This window comes from Cebus imitator, unplaced genomic scaffold (assembly GCF_001604975.1).
Source record: "Cebus imitator isolate Cc_AM_T3 unplaced genomic scaffold, Cebus_imitator-1.0 Scaffold440, whole genome shotgun sequence".
Lineage (NCBI taxonomy): Eukaryota > Metazoa > Chordata > Mammalia > Primates > Cebidae > Cebus > Cebus imitator.
In genome coordinates, this window is record NW_016107755.1 from 942,413 (window position 1) to 961,687 (window position 19,275).

Sequence of the window (19,275 nt, forward strand, 5' to 3'; positions counted from 1 at the left end):
AAAGAGAAACAAATTTGGCGGAAGGGGTATCACTGCGGGTGTGGAGGGCGGAGCGAGAGTCAAGGGCGGCTGGCGCTCGCACAGCCTAGAGGAAGCAGGAGAGGCGCTCAGATGGGTACAGCCGGGCCAGAAGCTGCATAGTGGGTGTGGCGAGGGCGGGGTGTGTGCACCAAGCTGAGTCCTGCCGCAGTCCATTTATCCTGTCTGGGTGAGTGGACGGGCGAGGAAACTTGAGGAGCAATATAGACCCTATCGTGGCCTATTTCTCTTTCCTTGTTGTTTCGTCTGGGTTTCTCTAATGAAAAGGGAACTTGGGAGCAGTTGGAAACACACTTAAGACTCAAGCGATGTGGGTCCTAGCCCTCGCCCTGTGCCTGTAGGTGTTTGAGCAGGGCAGTTTAGTGCACGTTCAATGTGTTTTTTTTTTTTTTTTTTTTTTTCCAGTCACTGTGCTACGCCTTGAAGATGCAGGCGCGTAAGACGCTCAGACCCTGACTTTGAGCTCCCAGTCTAGTAGGAAAGATAGGCAAGCTGAAAACTGACAAAAATATGAAGTATTGGGGCATTAACAAATGCCAAGTCTGATCTGTAAATCTGAATTTAGTTACTGCCAACATGCTCATTCTCTCTGGGGTGATGAGTAGGATGAAGTAGAGAAATGGTCATAAATTACAGTATAGACCATTTTATAAAGATATATGCACATTTCTTAAGAGGGCAAAAGAAAGTGGTAAAACAAGGACCAGGAAGGCAGACAAGTAGGTTTTAGAGAGCAGCTTACAAAGTTGTAGATGTGCGCACTACAGGAAATGGAGTTTTGTACTGCTTGGATCTGAGGGACTGCCAGATGAGGCTTGACAGGTAGGCAGTGGTTGTATGCAAGGACCTGAATACTTTGCTAAGAAACTTGGGCTTAATCAAGTCAGTGTTATGGGCCAGAGAAAGGCTTAAAGTAGGGTAGAAACGTGAATAGGTTTGTTTCAGATTTCAGGAGTGGGTCAGGAAAGTCAACTGCTGCAACAGTTCAAATGTACAGTGGGAAAGACTGCCCTGCCCATTCTCCACGTTGCTGTCAAACAAGATAACTATGTTTGAGAGCTCTGAATATATATAAAGGGCCACACAATTATGTGGTAATTATTACTGTAACCCCTTGGTCGCCATTTAAGCCCAAGAATGCAGAACCTGAGTATGTATTTGTTCCCCTTGAAAGTTTTTGGTCCAAACAGAAAACAGCAAGACAGTTTAGCATATCTAGTATAGTCCATTAAGAAAAACCAAACACATATATAGCACCACACATATATAGAGCCACATATATATGTATAAGCACAGATACACTGTATAATTTGGTTATCTCTGTGGAGTAGGATTGCTTGTGACTTTACTTTTTTCTATCTTACTATATAAGAATCTATTATACAGTTGATCCTTGAACAACGTGGGGATAAGGGGTGCTCACCGTTTGAACAGCTGAAAATCCGTATATAACTTTGACTCCCCCAAAACTTAACTACTGTTGACTGGATGCCTTACCAATAACATAAACAGTTGATTAACATGTTTTGTATAGCATTATATACTGCAATCTTACAGCCAAGTAAGCTAGAGAAAACATTATTAAGAAAATCATAAGGAAAAGAAAATATATTTACTATTCACTAAGTAGAAGTGGATCACATTTTCATGTTGAGTAGGCTGAGGAGGAGGAAAAGGAGGGCTTAAATGTGCTGCTATCTTATGGGTATCAGAGGTGGAAGAAAATCCACATAAGTAGACTCAAGTAGTTCAAACCCGTGTTGTTCAAGAGTCAACTGTATATTGTATTTATCTCAATAGTAACAAAATATCTACCTATAGTGATCACTTAGTGATATTACTGGTATCAGATTTTTTGTTGTCCAAATTTATATGCTGAAGAGATCTGGTTAAAATTTCTGTGAAATGTCTCACTACCCAAATTCCTAGTTTTTCTTACCCTAAATTCAGGAACCAAATAGATTTAAGTAGAGTGGCAATACTTATAATTGCTTTTTGTTTACATTAGCCTCATTTCTGACTCTACTTTTTTGTCCTTATTTTTCCCCCTTTTCACTTTCATGTATCTCTGTAAACTCATTTAAATTCCTTTTGAAATAAGGTAGATTATAAGTAACATACATATGTCAGGGTCTTATGGAAAAATATAACTTTAATAAGGAAATTCAACTAAAGGCAAGAGTACTCTGGGAACAATGATAATCCCCACATGATGATCTGATTCTCTTCTGGGAGCAAAACATTGCAACCAGACGGGATGGACAAGGCATTGAAGAACCCAGAATCCTTCACTTTCCAAAAGGAGGGAGGGACTGTTGAGTTGCCCACAAAAAAGGTCAAGAGTCTTCCTTCTCCTGGAACCTATGAGGAAAGAAAGGACTTGTTATATTCACCCAAAGAAGAGTTTCTAGTAGTATAAGATAAGATATGCAATTAAATAATCAAGGAAGGACTTTTATTTACGACATCATTGAGGACTAGCTCCCTTAAATAATTCTCCAATTCCAATTCCAAGACAACTAAAAATGCTGGGATTAAAAATATATCCATTGAATTATAACCTCAAAGCAAAGGTTTCTTAGGACACAAAAAGCACTAGCTGTAAAAGAAAATAAAAAGGGATAAGCTGGACCTCATAAAAACTTAAAACTTCTGCTCATATAAAGATATGGTTAAGAAAATAAATAGGGAAACCACTGTCTGGGGGGAAAAAAATTTTTTTTTTTTTTTTTTTTTTTTTTTTTTTGGTAAAATTTTTTTTTTTTTTTTTTTTTTTTTTTTTTTTTTTTTTTTGAAAAAAAACAAACTGTGATTTGTAAAAAAACCTTTTTTTTTTTTTTTTTTTTTGAGACAGAGTTTCGCTTTTGTTACCCAGGCTGGAATGCAATGGTGCGATCTCAGCTCACCGCAACCCCTGCCTCCTGGGTTCAAGCAATTCTCCTGCCTCAGCCTCCTGAGTAGCTGGGACTACAGGTGCGCGCCACCATGCCCAGCTAATTTTTGTATTTTTAGTAGAGATGGGGTTTCACCTTGTTGACCAGGATGGTCTCCATCTCTTGACCTTGTGATCCACCCGCCTCGGCCTCCCAAAGTGCTGGGATTATAGGCGTGAGCCACCGTGCCCAGCCGGAAAAAATACTCTTAAAAGATATATCTGACTATGAATATTTTTAATCCATTGATGAGATGGTGAGAAAGTAAAATTCACACTGGTAAAAGTTATGCAAAACCAGAAATCCAGACAGTGAAAACTGAAGTCCCAATGAAACGTGACACTATGGTGCCCTTGATACTGTTATGATAGTCACTGAAAGCATAGGAAATGAGGGACAAAATGTATAAGGTCTGACAGGAGATTCCCTGCATAAATTTAGGAACTGCAAAGAGCTGCCCTTTTTTGTAAAAGTGAACAAAAAAAGAAAAAAAATTCAACTCTATAGAAGGGGAATTTGTCTCAGTAGGCAGAAGGAGAGAAAACTCTCCCTGATAATTTCTAACTATAAGCTGACCCTTACATGGATTTGCAGCTCATATTCATATTATCTGTCTGCTCCAAAAAACATGAAGCCAAGAATTTATTTAAAGTAATTCCAGCTTGATAGTGCTTCAAGGAAAAGAAATACAAATGCTGAGAATACAGCACTCACTCAAGGTCTCAAAGAATTCCTACAGTTCAAGTTCTAAAAAACTCAAGTTTATAGACAAAATCACAAAACAGAGAAAAAAGGCACCATGAGAGAGCAGAAACAAAAGACAGCAGCATCAGAAGACAAAATCCATGGATTTTATGAGACATAGAATATTATAACCATATTTAATATTTTAAATATATAAAGAATAATAAAAGAACAATTTAAAATATGATTAAGGAACTGAGAATTATTTAAAAATTGAGGAGATTTGAAAAGTAATTAAACAGAACTCAAAGTAATAATAAAAAATGATATTTGAAATAAACTGAAGACAGTTAGTGACATGGGAGAGGGACCTGAAGAAATTACCCAGAAGGTGGCATAAAAAGAAAAGCAATTGAAAATATGAAAAGAGGGTGAGAGAAATGGAGGACAAAAGAGACACCTCTCTTCTAGTAACTAATTAGAGGTCCAGAATGTGAGGACTGAGAACATGGGGAAAAGGCAATATTAAATGAGATGATGACAATTTTCCAAGGCTGATGAAAAAAAAAAATTCACTCTCAGTTTCAGAAAGTGCAACAAATCCCAAACAGAATAATAATAATAAAAAAAATCACATTTTGATATACTATAGTGACTGAAGGACACCAAAGATGACGTCTTAAAAGAATTCAGAAAGCCCATGTTCCCTAAATCATGCGTGACTAATTGTCTCCAATGTAAAGCTTTCTTGACTACAGTTGAAGACTGCAGTATAAGATGCTGACCACTAAACAATACCTGCTTCTTATGTTTTTTGTTTGTTTGTTTTTTGATTTCCTTTTATATATCCTAAAAGTAGGTCAGGCAAGGTAGCTCATGCCTGTAATCCCAGCCCTTTGGGAGGCTGAGGTGGGTGGATCGCTTGAGCTCAGGAGTTCAAGACCAGCCTGGGAAACATAGAGAAACCCCATCTCTCCAAAAAAAAAAAAAAAAAAAAGTTAAAAAAGTGTAATTTAAAAAATAAAAAACCCCCACAAATCTCCCTGTTACCAGAATTGCACAGAAATGGGACAAAAGGAAACAGCGGTTTAGAACAACAACAACAGAATCACTGGATTTGTTTAGTTAGCAAACAGACTGAGCAGAGGGAGAGGAAGGGATGCCCACTTGCAGTTGGTACAGGTGTAGAAGACAGTTTGCCCCTCATCTGCTGAACGCATCTGTCTGGTGTGGTATGCCATTCCTTCATGACCACATCGAGAGCAGCGCCTGTCAACCTGGGAAGAAACTGGTGGGTTACGGAGGCCTGGTCATATCCCCTTACTTCCCACAGGAATCAGGCGATCACTCCTCTCAAACATCGATGCTTTACATCTCTTTTCCCTCTTGGAATTGGGCACACAACTCTCCAGATCTCTGCAATCACTCCCCCGTTTCTTTCCTACCCACCTTATGGAGCCAGTCCTTGAGCTCATTAACTTACCACAGGTCCCTGGAACTCAGGCCCTTCCTCCACCGACATAGGCATGGCTGTCCCCAGCTGGTGGAACACAACTGAAGTCTTCACAACCTTCCCCTCAAAGTCTGCACAGGCAAGTAAGAGCTGGTTACGGAGACAACCAGAGGGATTTGACACCGGAAACCTCCCCTCTCCCCTGGCTGGTTAGGCCAGGAAGCCCTATATCCTTTCCTTCATTTTTCATCTCTAGACCAAACGTACAATTGCCTGATCTCCTGCTCTAGGGTCCCCTCCCGAACCCAACCGATCTTGAGGTCCCCAAGTTTCCGACCCTGGGCCCTCCGCCAGGACCACTGCGTACAAGCCTCTCACCCCGAACGTTGATGTTGAAGCCACAGCGCGTACAGGTAACCGTATCCTGAGCCCCCGGCAGAGGCAGGACCGAGCCGCACTCCGAACAGAAATCCAAGTCCGACTGAAAGCTGGAGCAAGTGCTGGCGAGGTCCATGACGCACGTGCGGTCAGGTCTGAGGAGGGAGTTAGAAGTTATATTAACAAAAAGAGAGAGGAATCCCCCCAACACAGAGGTCAGAACTATTCTGTCCCAGTACCTGGGAGTATATTACCCGAGCTCTCCTCCCATGCACGCCTCCTGCCTCTGCGACCAGGCAGCTGAAACGCCCGGAATGGCTTACCAGCTAGCGTCGGGTACTAAAGGACTTGGAACCCTTTCCTGGGGCCGGCGAGAGGAGCCAGCCAACTCTGTGGGCTAGAGCGGCAGCTCTGCGCCCGCGGCTGAGCAGCGAGCTAGAGTGTCACGCATTCGGGCTGACGATTGGTTGTGACGTCATAATTAATTGCGAACCGTGTCTCGGGAGCCTTAGAGATGGAGCCCAACCTCTCCGAAGGGTGTTTGCGGTACGAGTTTCACCCTAGTGCTGAGACGTTGAGCACAAAACTGGTAGCCAATGATGCGCTTCCAGCCGATTTTCCCATCAGCACCCAATCCTGGGGATATTTATTCTTTGTCTCACATCCTACAGGAACCGAGTCCCGGGGGATATCCCCCTGAAAACCGTATTTTGCCGTAAATCATATTTAAAAATACTGATTTCTTTGGATTAGAGAACTACAACTACCCTGATCCTGAGCCGGTATTTCCCTTTTGCGGCTGCAGAGTAGTTAAAAAGAAAGCTAAGTGTTCTGGGACGTAAAGTTTTAGCGTTCCTTGGGTCCCGCCGGCGAGCGTGGGCTTTCTGCAGAGCGCAACCAGCCTCGTGTGCTTTGGGAACCGTTCGCCGCTTATAAGGGGTAAGTCGGATTCTTGAGGGACAGCAAGTGGTGAGGGTGGAGTCAGGAAGTATCGGGTCCAGCCCTACAGGGCTCTGTGAGCCCCTCTCTGTTGGTGTGGAGACAAGAAACCAGAAATAAAAGACACAAGACACAGAAAGTTTGGGCGGGATGGCGGGGTGGGGGGTGGGGCGTTCACTGCCATCCAGATCGCAGAGTCGGGCAGTGGCCCCGTCCGTATCTGCACATTCTGACTTTTGTTGTGTACAAAGCTGGGGGCAGGGTAAGTAGGTGTGGTATTGGTGGTTGGTGGTCAGCGACCGGGGGAAGTGTAGATGGGGCATAGCAGTGATAGGGTGAAGTACATCACATATCATACAGGTAGGGACCCACAAATTTCTAGGAGCCGGGATGAGGCAAGGAGCCTAATGCGTCAACACTTTTCCATACTTGTTAAGAAAGAACAGACATTAAGATTTATATTCCTTTTTTTTTTTTTTAAGACGGTGTTTCACCATGTGGTCAGGCTGGTCTTGAACTCCCGACCTCAGGTGATCCGCCCACCTTGGCCTCCAAAGTGCTTGGATTACAGGCGTGAGCCACCACGCCCGGCCAAGATTTGTGTTACTCTTACTGATTATCTCTTCTAAGAAAATAGGAACCTGGTCCAGAAGTAGAACATGAAAGTGGACATGGAATGTGACCACTGAAGCACAGCATCACATAGAGACAAATAAGCCCCCGGATGTCTGTGGGTCTACCTGACAGCTGTCAGGCCTACCGCAAGAGCTTGGAGGAGCGGAGTTTTCTCTTAACTCCTCCGGGGAATGAGACGTCTCAGCCATCTTTGGATGCCACCTTCCCTAGCTGGCTAAACAGCGGGCATTTTCTCAGTACCAACGCTGTAGCACAGCCGAGGCGGCCCTAGTAGCCCTCATGTGGGCGTAGCGGGGCTGTAGAACATCTTGCCTTAGGGTCATTTCCCTCACAATGTCACCCCAGGTTCTCACTTCCGGACCTGAGACCTGAGAGGCATTAGTAAAAGAATTAAGATCACCTATGAATAAGATCACCTGTGAATAATTAAGATTACCTAGGAATAACTAATAATTACTAAATAATTACTAAATAATAAATACTAAATAATTACTGTGGTTATATCTCTAGTTATTTTCTTCTTTATTATTTATATGGAAATAGGCTGAGGCTTCTGACTCCTGCCTTGGCCCCTGTGGGGTCTAGTCCCAGTGGATGAAAGGAAGCAGGGATGAAGTGGGACACTTGAGAAGGGGCTCAGGACTTTGGGGGTGGTGGAGCAGAAAAGCTTGGGACTTCCCCTCCTTGGACTCCTGCTGGATAAATGAGGCTGGCAGTAGTCCAGGGAGCTCATTAAATAGGATTTCATAAGACTTAGGTCGCGTTTGGCTTTTAGTTGTGCCTGCCAGCTATCGAACTCTTAAATCATTATTGTCATCCGTTAAGTGGACAGTTGACATTTCCCTGATCTTTTATAAAACATGAGAATGTGTCTTTGGAAAATCTTGCTATTTTCATTAATCTTTAACTTATATTCTAAGTAGAAACTTTCCCTGAAGGGGCAGCTTGTAGTTGTTTCCTGGTTTCCTTCTAGGCCTCCCATCATCACCCACTCTGATAGCTGTACTAAGGACTTTCATTTAAAAGTTCTGGAGCCATCACTATTTTCTCCTGTGAAGGACAGAAGCTGTAGTCTTTCATTGGAAGAGGCCCCCATCTGCCTTTCTCTGTAATAACGGAAAGAACACCATAGTGAAAGGGTTAAAACTCAACCAACTGCTGAAGAGTGACAAGGCCTATCACTTAACTGTGAAATTGCTTGTTATTTTGTCCGTCTTACAAAGGGAGATGTGCTGTTGAGCTGATTGTCATAGGCAGTTTTTATTCTCACTTATTTGTGTGTCTGCCTCCTTTGACAATGGAACTTGAAATTAGCCTTCCACCCTTCTCAGTTTTCTATTTTTAATTTGAAAAACAGCCAACATCCCCTGTGAATTTCAGTAAAGGAACACAGCATTAAAAGGCATATCCTTTTTCCAACAAAAGCTCACAATCTATTCAATAAAGTGTTTATTGAGCAACTATTCCAGGTTTTGAGCTGAGGCTGCAAAGCTGAAATCTGTGTTCTCTGACATCAATGAACATGAAATGAGTAATTAGAATACAATAAACGTGTGCTAGTAGGTACAAAATGTGAGAGCCCAGAACATGCATATAAAGAAAACATGTCTGTAAACTTCAAGGAGGACTGGGAAATGATTTAATAAAAAGATAGATACAATGTTATGGCAAATATTTAAAAAGATGTTCAGATATTATGTGTCAGGGATCATCAGAAATCAACAAATCATTAATTTTGAGAACTTGGGATCACAGACTCTAATGTTAAGTACTGTGCTAGAAGCCGTGTACAGAGAAGTAAAAGTAAGAAGATCACACTTTTTAAATCCCAAAATAAGCTTACATAGGCAAATAAGAATGTTCCTAAGAGGTCAGTGAGACCAAATATTTGATATCAGGTCCTTTCCAATAATATAGAAGCATCATAATTGTAGATACAGATTACAGTTTTCACTCCTTATGAGCCTAAATTTCAGCATCAAAATGTTAAAAGTGATATATGAATACAGATATCACAGTGTAAGTCATGGTAAATTTTCAAATGAGTTGTAGAAATAAAATATATCAAGTGTTTAGAGGAAGGGAAAATCACAGTGACGGAGTAGACCAGAAAGACTATAGTCAGGAGCTTGACCTGTGAAGGACAGATAGACAGAATTAATTGAGAACTTACCAAGCTCTTTACATTGAATTCATATTTGTTCTTTATAACCCTGAGAGGCAGATTTTTGTCTTACATATCCATTTTATAGATGAGAAAGCTGACAGAATTTACTTGCCCTGAGTCCCACACCTAGGAAGTGGTGGAATTAGGATTCAGATCTAGCCCTGTCAGACTCTAAAGCCCATCCTTTGAACTGTAAATGGTATAAAAGGCACAGAGAGGAAATGCCAGACATCCTTAGTGACTTAAATATGACCTCACAGTACGCTCAGGTTAGACCAGGGATGACACATAAAAGTTGATAGTTTTCATTTGTGTTGCTATCAGCCTCCTCTACAAATAAACCCAGAGTAACCACAAATTCCCATCCTGAGGAGTCCAACAGGGAACAGTTTTATGATGGATTTAGGGTAAAGGATGATTGGCATTGGAAGGCAGGCAAGCAGAGGGCCGGGCAATTAAATAACAACAGAATTTCAGTCTGGGGACAGTGGCTCACGCCTGTAATCCTAGCACTTTGGGAGGCTGAGGCAGGTGGAATTGCCTGAGCCCAGGAGTTAGAGACCAGCTTGGGCAACATGGGGAAACCCCATCTCTACTAAAATACAAAAAAAATTAGCTGGGTGTGGTGGTGTGCACCTGTAATCCCAGTTACTTGGGAGGTTGAGGCAGGAGAATTTCTTGAACCCGGGAGGTGGAGGTTGCCCTGAGCCAAGATGGCGCCACTACACTCCAGCCTGGGCAATAGAGCGAGACTGTCTCAAAAAAAAAAAAGCACAATTTCAGAACAAAAGATTAGAGGGCAGAAATGCTGCATGTGCTGATATAGGCAGAGAGGGCTCAGATCAAGAAACTACAGAAAGAGAAAACTAGAAACCTAGAATCCTCTAGAAAACTAGGACCTAGAATCATCTCAGAACACAGAGGAGGCTTGAGGACTGAGCAGTCTGACACAGATGTACTTGGACAACACCTCACCAAGGAGCGTGTCTCTTCTCATTCACAATCCCTAATACAAGATTCACAGTGGTTCACGCTGAGTCCACAGGAAAAGTATCCTTGTTCATATGAAAGGAAAGATCCTCTTATTAGAAGAGCATTCATTATTTTCCACCACAGGAATGCACTGGTTTCCCATGGGGGAAATGGGAAATGCTCTAGTCCTGCCTATTAGTAGCTTTGTTCTGATACCTCCTACATTTTAATTTACCTTTGTTTTTTTTATCTTCCAGATTGGCCTGGGCTACTTCATCTAAAGATCCTAGGATTGCTGCAGGTCAGCAGTCTCCACTGGAGAAAATGATCTTGGTAAGTAAACTATCTTCATATCATACAGTTTAGAACTACACAGAGGAGGAATCTTAGGTTTAAAATCCTTCTGCCCAAGTGACACATTCCGGTAGTATGTCTACACTGGCAAATGTTTCCCAGCTATAACCATAGCTGTGAAATAAAGAATCATTTTGAAAACTTCCAACACCATGCATTTTTAAAACTAGTTATTGATTTGTGGTAGTGAATACTTCATACTTTCAGAGCTCACAGGCTCACCTGGGAGTGATGGGAATAAAAATAATAATTATTAAGCTAAAGTAAATAAAAAAGCATCTAGCTTTTCCTGGTGTCCGTAGGGAGGGTGGGCTCGGATCTTGTTTAAATGTGTTCTCAAAGGAAAAAGATGATCACTTTATAAATTCCTGACTTCACTTTGACAGAATCTGGGTGGTGTGCATACAACAGCAGCAAGACGGTTGATAACTCAGAAATATCAAGATGAGTATGAAATACTCTGTAGGGAGCAAGCTCTTTCTCTTGACTACTGGCTTGCCAAAGCAGAGTCTTTTTATCATAAAAGAATACTGGAAATGATGAAAGAAGAGACCGGCAATGAAATCAAGAAAAAAATGAAGGGGAAAACAACCCAAAGCACAGAAGGACTAAAACAGTACTGTTTGGTACCTGAGAGAGAGATGAAACACATAGAAAGGCACATACATTGTACAGGACAGGCTAGAAAATCTAAGAACAAATCATTTAGACAAGTACTACAACTCCCCAGTGAAACAAAATTACCAAAAATTATGCCAGAAGGGCATGGCATCCAGAATGCACAGAGAAGAAAGCAGGTAAATGAGAGGGAACAGATGCAAATTAAGGATCACCAGGAACGTATGATTCGAGGGAGAGCACTTACAGAGCAAAGACTCAAGGAAAGAATCTTGAGAAGAAGCCAGAGCCAACTACCTACATATGAGAAGCATGAGAGAGTAAAGAAAGAGGTAAAGGAGTTGGAAAGAGTTATTGCGTATCCTCTTTTTCAGCCATGCAGTAGAAGTCGGATTAAGGTGAATATTCTTATGGAAAAGTCTCAGGATGGAGAGAAAGTGAATACAATTTTGAAACCATATCAAAGAGAATTCTTGACCATGCCACCCTTTTTAAGAAGTCAAATGGGAAAAATAAGAGATTAAAGTTTCAATGCTGTTATGATAAAATTATCTCTCTTATGTGAACCTTTTTTTTTTTTTTTTTTTTTTTTTTTTTTTTTTTTTTTTTTTAATGCTCATTCTTATTTCTCCCTGGGGTTCAGTGGATATTCCCGTTTGTATCAGATATATAAGATAGTTCTGGACTTGCAAATTAGCTTAACTATTTTTAGTTGATTTGCATTTGTTCAAGTTGCATATCCTTTCTAATGTTCAGCACCCCCCCCTTTTATTTATTTATTTATTTATTTATTTTCGAGATGGAGTCTCACTGTGTCACCCAGGCTAGAGTGCAGTGGTGTGATCTCAGCTCACTGCAACCTCTACCTCCCAGATTCAATGGATTCTCCTGCCTCAGGTTCCCGAGTAGCTGGGATTACAGGCATATGCCACCACGCCAGGCTAATTTTTGTATTTTTAGTAAAGATGGGGTTTCACCATGTTGGCCAAGCTGGTCTCAAACTCTTGACCTCAGGTGATCCACCCACATTGGCCTCCCAAAGTGCTGGGATTACAGGCATGAGCCACAGTACCCAGCCTCAGTGTCCTCATCTTTAAAGTGGCAATAGTAATATTTGCTAGCATTTTGGAAGGACTATTGTTTTTGTGAAGTGTAGGTATATATTAGTTGTTTCATAACTGTTAGTATCCCCAGTTGGGAAGACTGGGGTTGGGCGATGACGGTGAATAAAGAGCTGTTCTAAACTGCTTCTTTTATTCTCCCTGCTCCCCAGCCCTCCAAGGGTTATTTTGATGAGTTTGCTATCGTTTACTATATTGTCTTTAATATCATACCTTCATCAGAGAACTACTGGCCAGGCCCTAAAAATGTAACTTGCCCCGTACAATTTATTTGTATGAGAAACTTAGAGAGCCTCCTACATGCTTCCTCGTAGGTGTTGTATTAGTTACTGAAGGTGAATAAAGAGAGAAGTCTCTGCTCTTGACTAGTTTTCAACTAATGGCATAGATCACTCTACAAACATAATGTAGTAAAGGTTGCAATAGAAAGGTACAGGGTGCTGTACAAAGGACGGATTCTAACCTGGCTCAGGTGAGCAGGGTGAAAAGGAGAAAGGTTAGAGAAGGGAGTGTAACAGTCTCTCACCTTCCTTCCAGCTCTTTTTGTTACTTTCTATCACCCACTTAAGCAAGACCTTCCTAATGTTTGGATCCACTCAGGGGTAATCAAACTTAGCCTTTCTCAGACTCGGGCCTTCAGCACTCATTGATAAATCAGAAAGGAAATTTATAAATTTAAGTGAGAATTACACTTGTAAAATGAATGAAATTTATGTTTTCTAATCAGTTATTCTCTTCCAACATACCAGAAAGTTGGAAAAGCAGGAATCCGGAGTTGGTGAGCAGAGATGCAAATAAATGGAAATGGATGTCATCAGGAACATTATGCTTAAGTTGTGATAATTCTGATGTCCATCTTGCTTTACTAGCAGAACACCTTTTACCCTGGATATCGTGAGGTCAGCCACTGTTCAATAGAACTTTCAGTTATGACAGAAATGTTCTATGTCTCTGCTCTTCAGTACAGTAGTCCTCGCTACATGTGGGTATTGAGGCATTTAAAATGTGGCTAGTGCAGCTGTGGAATGGAATGCTTAATTGAATTTCATTTAAATTTAAGTTGCCACATGTGGCAAGTGACTGCTCTGTTGTACAGTATGGCACTGGATAAACATAACTCCTGTGTTCTAGACTCTGGCCGGTCCCACCAGTATCTTTCTGTTTTTGACAGTGTTTGCTGGTATGATAGGTCACTATTCATTTTACATTACTATCAGTTTAGTTTTCTTTATATTTCAGAGGCTCCCTAATCCCTTCAAGAGATTTAAAAATCAAGGTAGACCACTTCTGTGTGAAAATATGAGGGCTGAATTGCTTTGATTGGAATTAGGAACTGGCCTTCTCTTTGCTAGTTCTGGAATTTGGCCAGGATGCCTATCAAAATCTCATTCCTACCCTCCTGATTTGCATCATGCAAACTTTGTTGCTGTGTCTGTTCTCTGGCCTTCTATCACTATGTCTTAGCTTTAGATTCTATATCTTGCTTAGAAATGGATCACCAGAATGCAACAGGCAGAAGACTTAGAAGTACAAATCAGTAGGGTAATGACAAATCCTTTGAACTGACTGGGGCTGAAAAGTAACCTAACATATGACCTATTAGTAATTGTTTACAATGAAGATTTTCAGAGCTGGACACATAAATTGCACAACTCCCCTTCTTCCCCTCCAAATCTAGCATAAAAGCAACTGGTGACCTGAGGGCAATTTCATACCTAATATGACTAAGAATAAAAGTCTGTGTTTCAGGAGCTCAGTTTGTGCAAACCTGAACCCATCATCTCTACCTCACAAATTATATCCACCTTTTCATTTCCTTGCACTGTGTCTGCATGATACGATAATATTCCCAAGCACTATTGCTTAAATCTTTAGTCACACTTAATGCTTTTTTTGGGGTCTTTTTTCTTTTTATTGTGAAATAGGATATACAAATGAAAATGTTTATTTAGAAGAACAATAATAAATGTCCAGGTGCCCATTGCTCAGACTGAGAAATGGAATATTACTACATCCCAGGAGCCTCCTATGCTCTCCCCATTCATATCTCCATCTCCCACCCCTAGAGGCAACCACCATCCTGAGTTTTGTATAATTGTCACCTAGCTTTTATAGATTTTTACTATGTATCCCCAATAGTTGCTTATTTATAGCCTTTATACAAATAGAATTATACTGTATATGACTACTTTTGCTCATTATTTTTGGATTCATCCATGTTGATGTGTGACACTGTAGTTCATTTCCATGACATGAATATGTCACAACTAAATTATATATTCTGTTGGTGTCATTTGGTTTCCAGTTTTTGTTTTATTTTTCTTTTAAAAATATTTAGATAAACAGTCCTTTAACATGTTTAATCTCATGTTCTGGTGCCTGTGTGCCAGATGTATATGTGATATATAAGTTACGGTACGTTTGTTTGAAAAGCCTGATCTTGGAGCCTGTTAGATTTCTATTTCATTGTGGTATTATGCCTGTAAGCCTGTTCTGTAGAGTCTGGCACATGTTAGCCACTTAATAGATACTTGCTGAAAGAAAGTGGGACATTTGTTAATTGCTGGAGACACAACTGTGTCAGGCAGAGCCAGGACCAAAATGCAGAAATAGCTGTTTACAGACCACTTTACCTTCTTACTCATCCTGTCCAGGTACAGTAATAGTCAACCTTTGTTTATGCTTATATTTCAGTTGAGGTACTAAAATCTTTGTTTACTTAGTTGATTTTTAATGAGCTTCCAGTAAATTCAGGATTTGTTTCTCTTTCTGTCACTTTCCCAAAACTTTCACTCCACTGCTTTCTAGAAAAGGTCACCCGCATGTCCTCTCTCCAAGGCACCTGCAGCATGATGATAAAGTTTTATTTCTAAACAAAAGGGTCCCCAGAGAAGGAGACAAGGAGTCTCCTTTTATGTTTTCTTTCTTTCTTTCTTTCTTTTTTTTTTTTGAGATGGAGTTTTGCTCTTGTTGCCCAGGCTGGAGAACAATGGCATGATCTTGGCCCACCACAACCTCTGCCTCCCGGGTTCAAGCGATTCTCCTGCCTCAGCCCCTCGAGTAGCAGGGATTACAGGCATATGCCACCATGTCCAGCTAATTTTTTTGTATTTTTAGTAGAGATGGGGTTTCTCCACGTTGGTCAGGCTGGTCTCGAACTCCCGACCTCAGGTCATCCGTCCACTTCAGCCTCCCAAAGTGCTGGGATTACAGGTGTGAGCCACTGCACCTGGAGGAGTCTCCTTTTAGTACCAGGTTTTAGTACTGGGTTGCTGGAGTCCCTAGAGGGTCAAAGGCTGTGTATAACAGTTCCTTCTTGTCTGCAGGATGAAAGTTTCTTAGCCCTCAAGCACTCTGGGACTTAGTTCTGATAGAGTACTGAGTTTGGAAATGGCAGAGTGGGGACCCAAAACAAATCTCCCAATTCCAAATTCAGTTTTATCCAGTTTTTCAAATGAGATTTTAAAATGTTAAAGTGCTTTATTTATTTATTTGAGACCAAGTTTTGCTCTTGTTGCCCAGGCTGGAGTGCAGTAGGGTGCTCAGCTCACTGCAACCTCTGCCTCCCGGGTTCAAGCGATTCTGCCTCAGCCTCCTGAGTAGCTGGGATTACAGGCACCTGCCACCATGCCAGGCTAATTTTTGTATTTTTAGTAAAGACGGGGTTTCACCATGTTGGCCAGCCTAGTCTCAAACTCCTGACCTCAGGTGATCCACTCACCTCAGCCTCCCAAAGTGCTGGGATTATAGGCATGAGGCACTTCGCCTGGCCATTAAGTGCTTTATAGCCGTAAGACGCCACATAATGTTATCTATTGTTATTGTCCTTCTATTGGATTTCTCCCCCTACTTTCATACTGTACTATAAGCTCCTGCTAAATAGAGGCATGGAAATCTCATAGTTCAAGTTCAGAATGCCAAAGAAAAATATGAATGAAAAGACAGCAGTTAGGAGACAAGGAAAAATAGCAAACTGGAAAATGTAGGCTGATAATAAAGTGCTCCAGTTTTGCCAAGAACTTGTCTACTGTATGAGCTTGTTTGAAATATTTGGGGATAGGTTACTATGGTAGGCTACTATTGTTTGCATAGTCTGTGTCCCTTCAGTTTCCTTATAAATTTACAATCAGTTTGCAAATCTCTACAAAGAAGTCATTTAGAGATTGTGCTGAATCTAAAAATCAGTTTGGAAATATAATCATTGAGTTATATTAAATCTCTAATCCATGAACTTTACCACATTTATTTAGATTTTTAATTTCTTTCATCAATGTTTGATTTGCACTTCTTTTGTTAAATTTGCTATTTTGTTCCTTTAAAGCTGTTACAAATGGAATTGTTTCCTTAATTTCATTTCTGGATTTGTTATTGCAAGGGTTTAGAAATATAATTGACTTGTATACTGGTGTTAGATCCTTTATCCTTGCTGAACTTACTAGTTCTAATAACTCTTTAGTGGATTCTTTAGAATTTTTTTTTTTTTTTTATAAAAGATCATGTCTTCTGTGAATATAGCTTTACTTCTTTCTGTCCAATCTGAATATACTTTATTGCTTTAATTATGTTAGCTGTATTGAATAGACATAGTGGACAGGATATTCTTGTTTAATTATTGATCTTAGAAGGAAAGCAACCATTCTTTCACCATTAAATATTGATATGGGTTGGATTTGTGTACCTGCCCAAATCTCAACACTCTTGACCTTTCTGCTAGGTGAGGCCACTTGGAGAAGACACCTGTTTATGAAACAGGAAAGAGTCCATCATCAGACATGAAATTAACCAACACCTTTGCTCTTGGCCTTTCCAGCCTCTAGAACTGTGAGAAATACATTTATGTTGTTTATAAGCCAACCAGTCTAAGGTATTCTGTTATAGCAGCCTGGGTGGACTAGGACAGTGGGGGCATGTGGTGTTATATATTGGTTTTTGGCCACAGTTCCTGGCTCCTAGCTCCTATATTCCCCTCTTACAGTCTTTTGTTATAATGCTGGGTGTATTAGGCCTTGGCCGGCCTCAGGAATCAGAATCTCTTTTCTGCCCTCATTTCACCTGCCCCGAGGCAGGGCTCTAATCTTCTGTCCTTCGAATTATAGGTCTTAAGACCCTCTCCAGAGAGGGTCCCACCCTGTACCTTAGGAGAAGGAATGCTGGCATCATGAAGCTTCCATAAAAACCCAGGAGAATTAGGTTCAGGGAGCTTCCAGATAGCTGAACACGTGGAGGTTTTTGGAGAGAGGTGTGTGCAGGAAGGACATGGAAGCTCCATGCTCTATCCGATACCTCACTCTACATGTATTTTCATCTGTATCCTTTGTAATATCCTTTATAATAAACTGGTAAACATAAATATTTCCCTGAATTCCTTGAGCCACTCCAGCAAATTAGTGAAGCCCAAACAGGGGGTGGTCGGAACTCCAACTCAAAGCCAGTTGATCAGAAGTTCTAGAGGCTGGGACCTGCAATTGGTATCTGATATGGAGTAGTCTTGGGGATTAAGCCTCCAGTCTGTGGGATATGATGCTATCTCCAGGTAGATAGTGATGAAATTGAACCGGAAGACACCCAGCTGTCCACTGCTTGGTGTGTGGGGAAAAAGCCCGACACCTTTGGTCACAGAAGTCTTCTGTGTTGATGATTGTTGTGGTGGTGTGAGAGCAGAGGAAAAACGTGGTTTGAAAGAGGGTTCCCTAATATAGCGTAACGAAAACATAAATGTCACAGATACTCTTTCCAGAAAATATGTGCATATGCAAAGACATATAAATATTAGTATAAAATCTTAGTGTACACACAGGTCCTCTGAAGTCTTAGAAATCTAGATTTTAAAAAACCCTAACAAGAGATAAGTTTTGAGCAATCATTTCACCATCCCACAATGCCACTCTACTTATCTGAATATAAACTTGATCAGAAAAAGGTTGTACCTCATAACAGACTATCAAGGGAATAAGTTGAAAGATGTAATTCATTAGTCACTCATTCATGAACCGAACCCAAGTGTCTATGATGTACCAGATAAGGTTCTAGTCTCAGATTACTGCTCTAGGAATAGACTTTTTTTCATTCTTTTTCCACCCTATCTTCCTGTGTCCCAGCACCTGAACCCACTTTATATGTTAGGAGAGTTTCATACTTACAGAGTCATGATAGGAGGCAGACACCAACTCCTTTCACAAAAGAGATGAATTCACTTTCCAAACATCTGGCAGCTGGATGTGGTATGAGGCTTAGGTTTCACCAGGCAGATAACCACTTGCTGGATTCTGACTTGGCCTGGTGACACAAGCTGGTACTGTGCACACATTTTACTAAGTGTGGTGTGAGTGGCAGCAGTGATGTCCAATTACCAGCAGCAGTAGTGACAGCAGTTCTGTCTGCAGGGTCCATTGTCCAGCTTTAGAGTCTCATTGGTATGAACAGTGACATCTGTGCCTGGCATCAGGGGCAGTAATTCCTATGTGAGACTCCACCTAGGGTGTAATTATAGATTCTGCTCCTGGCTATGTAGCCTTAAACGTATTCTCACAGGCCTTCCCAAAATAAGATAAACACCAATCTAATTAATATAGATAGATAGATAGATAAATTCCTTTATGTTTAAATTAGAGAAAATAGCATTTACATGTGAACATAAGAACCCATCTCACCCTAGGCCCTGTTGATTGCTTCCCAAAGTGGTTCCCAATTTGGCTGATCACCAGGATTCCTTGTAGGATTGTTACAGAATACTCAGGCTTTTCCCCATACCCACCGTCTCAGAAGTAGACCATGAATCCCAGGAATAACAAGATGCAGGTGAGGCTGATGCAAAGCCAGGTGGGAATCCTGGTCTACGTTCTTGGCTACTAAAAGTGTGGTTTGAAGACCATCAGTGTCTGCCTCAAATTTTTATAAACACAAAATCTCATTCTCAACTCCAGACCACCTGAATCTTAGAAAGTTGTCCAGGTGATTCCTATGCACACTAAAATCTGAGAT

General features: G+C 41.0%; 2 protein-coding genes across 11 annotated transcripts; one reads left to right on the forward strand and one right to left on the reverse strand.

Moving 5' to 3' along the window:
- Position 1: 1 nt before the first annotated feature.
- On the forward strand, positions 2-18,904 carry LOC108290639 (putative uncharacterized protein ZNRD1-AS1). 9 transcript variants are annotated; one of them, XR_001819640.2, is made up of 5 exons: positions 2-208; positions 807-861; positions 5,400-5,522; positions 10,459-10,534; positions 17,391-18,904. XR_001819640.2 is itself a non-coding variant. In XM_017510537.2 (4 exons), exons 2-4 carry the CDS (start codon positions 848-850, stop codon positions 11,695-11,697), a joined length of 846 nt encoding a protein of 281 aa, XP_017366026.1. In that variant the 5' UTR covers positions 2-208; positions 807-847; the 3' UTR covers positions 11,698-12,023. The 9 variants fall into 9 exon arrangements, 5 of the variants coding, with proteins under 5 accessions (XP_017366026.1, XP_037587985.1, XP_017366028.1 ...); XR_005197164.1 differs by having other exon boundaries at positions 2-861; positions 5,400-6,426; XR_001819639.2 differs by having other exon boundaries at positions 2-861.
- Positions 2,166-5,912, reverse strand: POLR1H (RNA polymerase I subunit H). Of its 2 annotated transcripts, none has more exons than XM_017510548.2 (5): positions 5,811-5,912; positions 5,488-5,642; positions 5,140-5,240; positions 4,824-4,933; positions 2,166-2,400 (listed from the first exon to the last, which is right to left on the reverse strand). In XM_017510548.2, the coding sequence occupies exons 2-5, from the start codon at positions 5,621-5,623 to the stop codon at positions 2,376-2,378; spliced, it is 372 nt and encodes a 123-aa protein (XP_017366037.1). In that variant the 5' UTR covers positions 5,624-5,642; positions 5,811-5,912; the 3' UTR covers positions 2,166-2,375. The 2 variants fall into 2 exon arrangements, with proteins under 2 accessions (XP_017366037.1, XP_037587990.1); XM_037732062.1 differs by having other exon boundaries at positions 5,727-5,854.
- Positions 18,905-19,275: the final 371 nt, after the last annotated feature.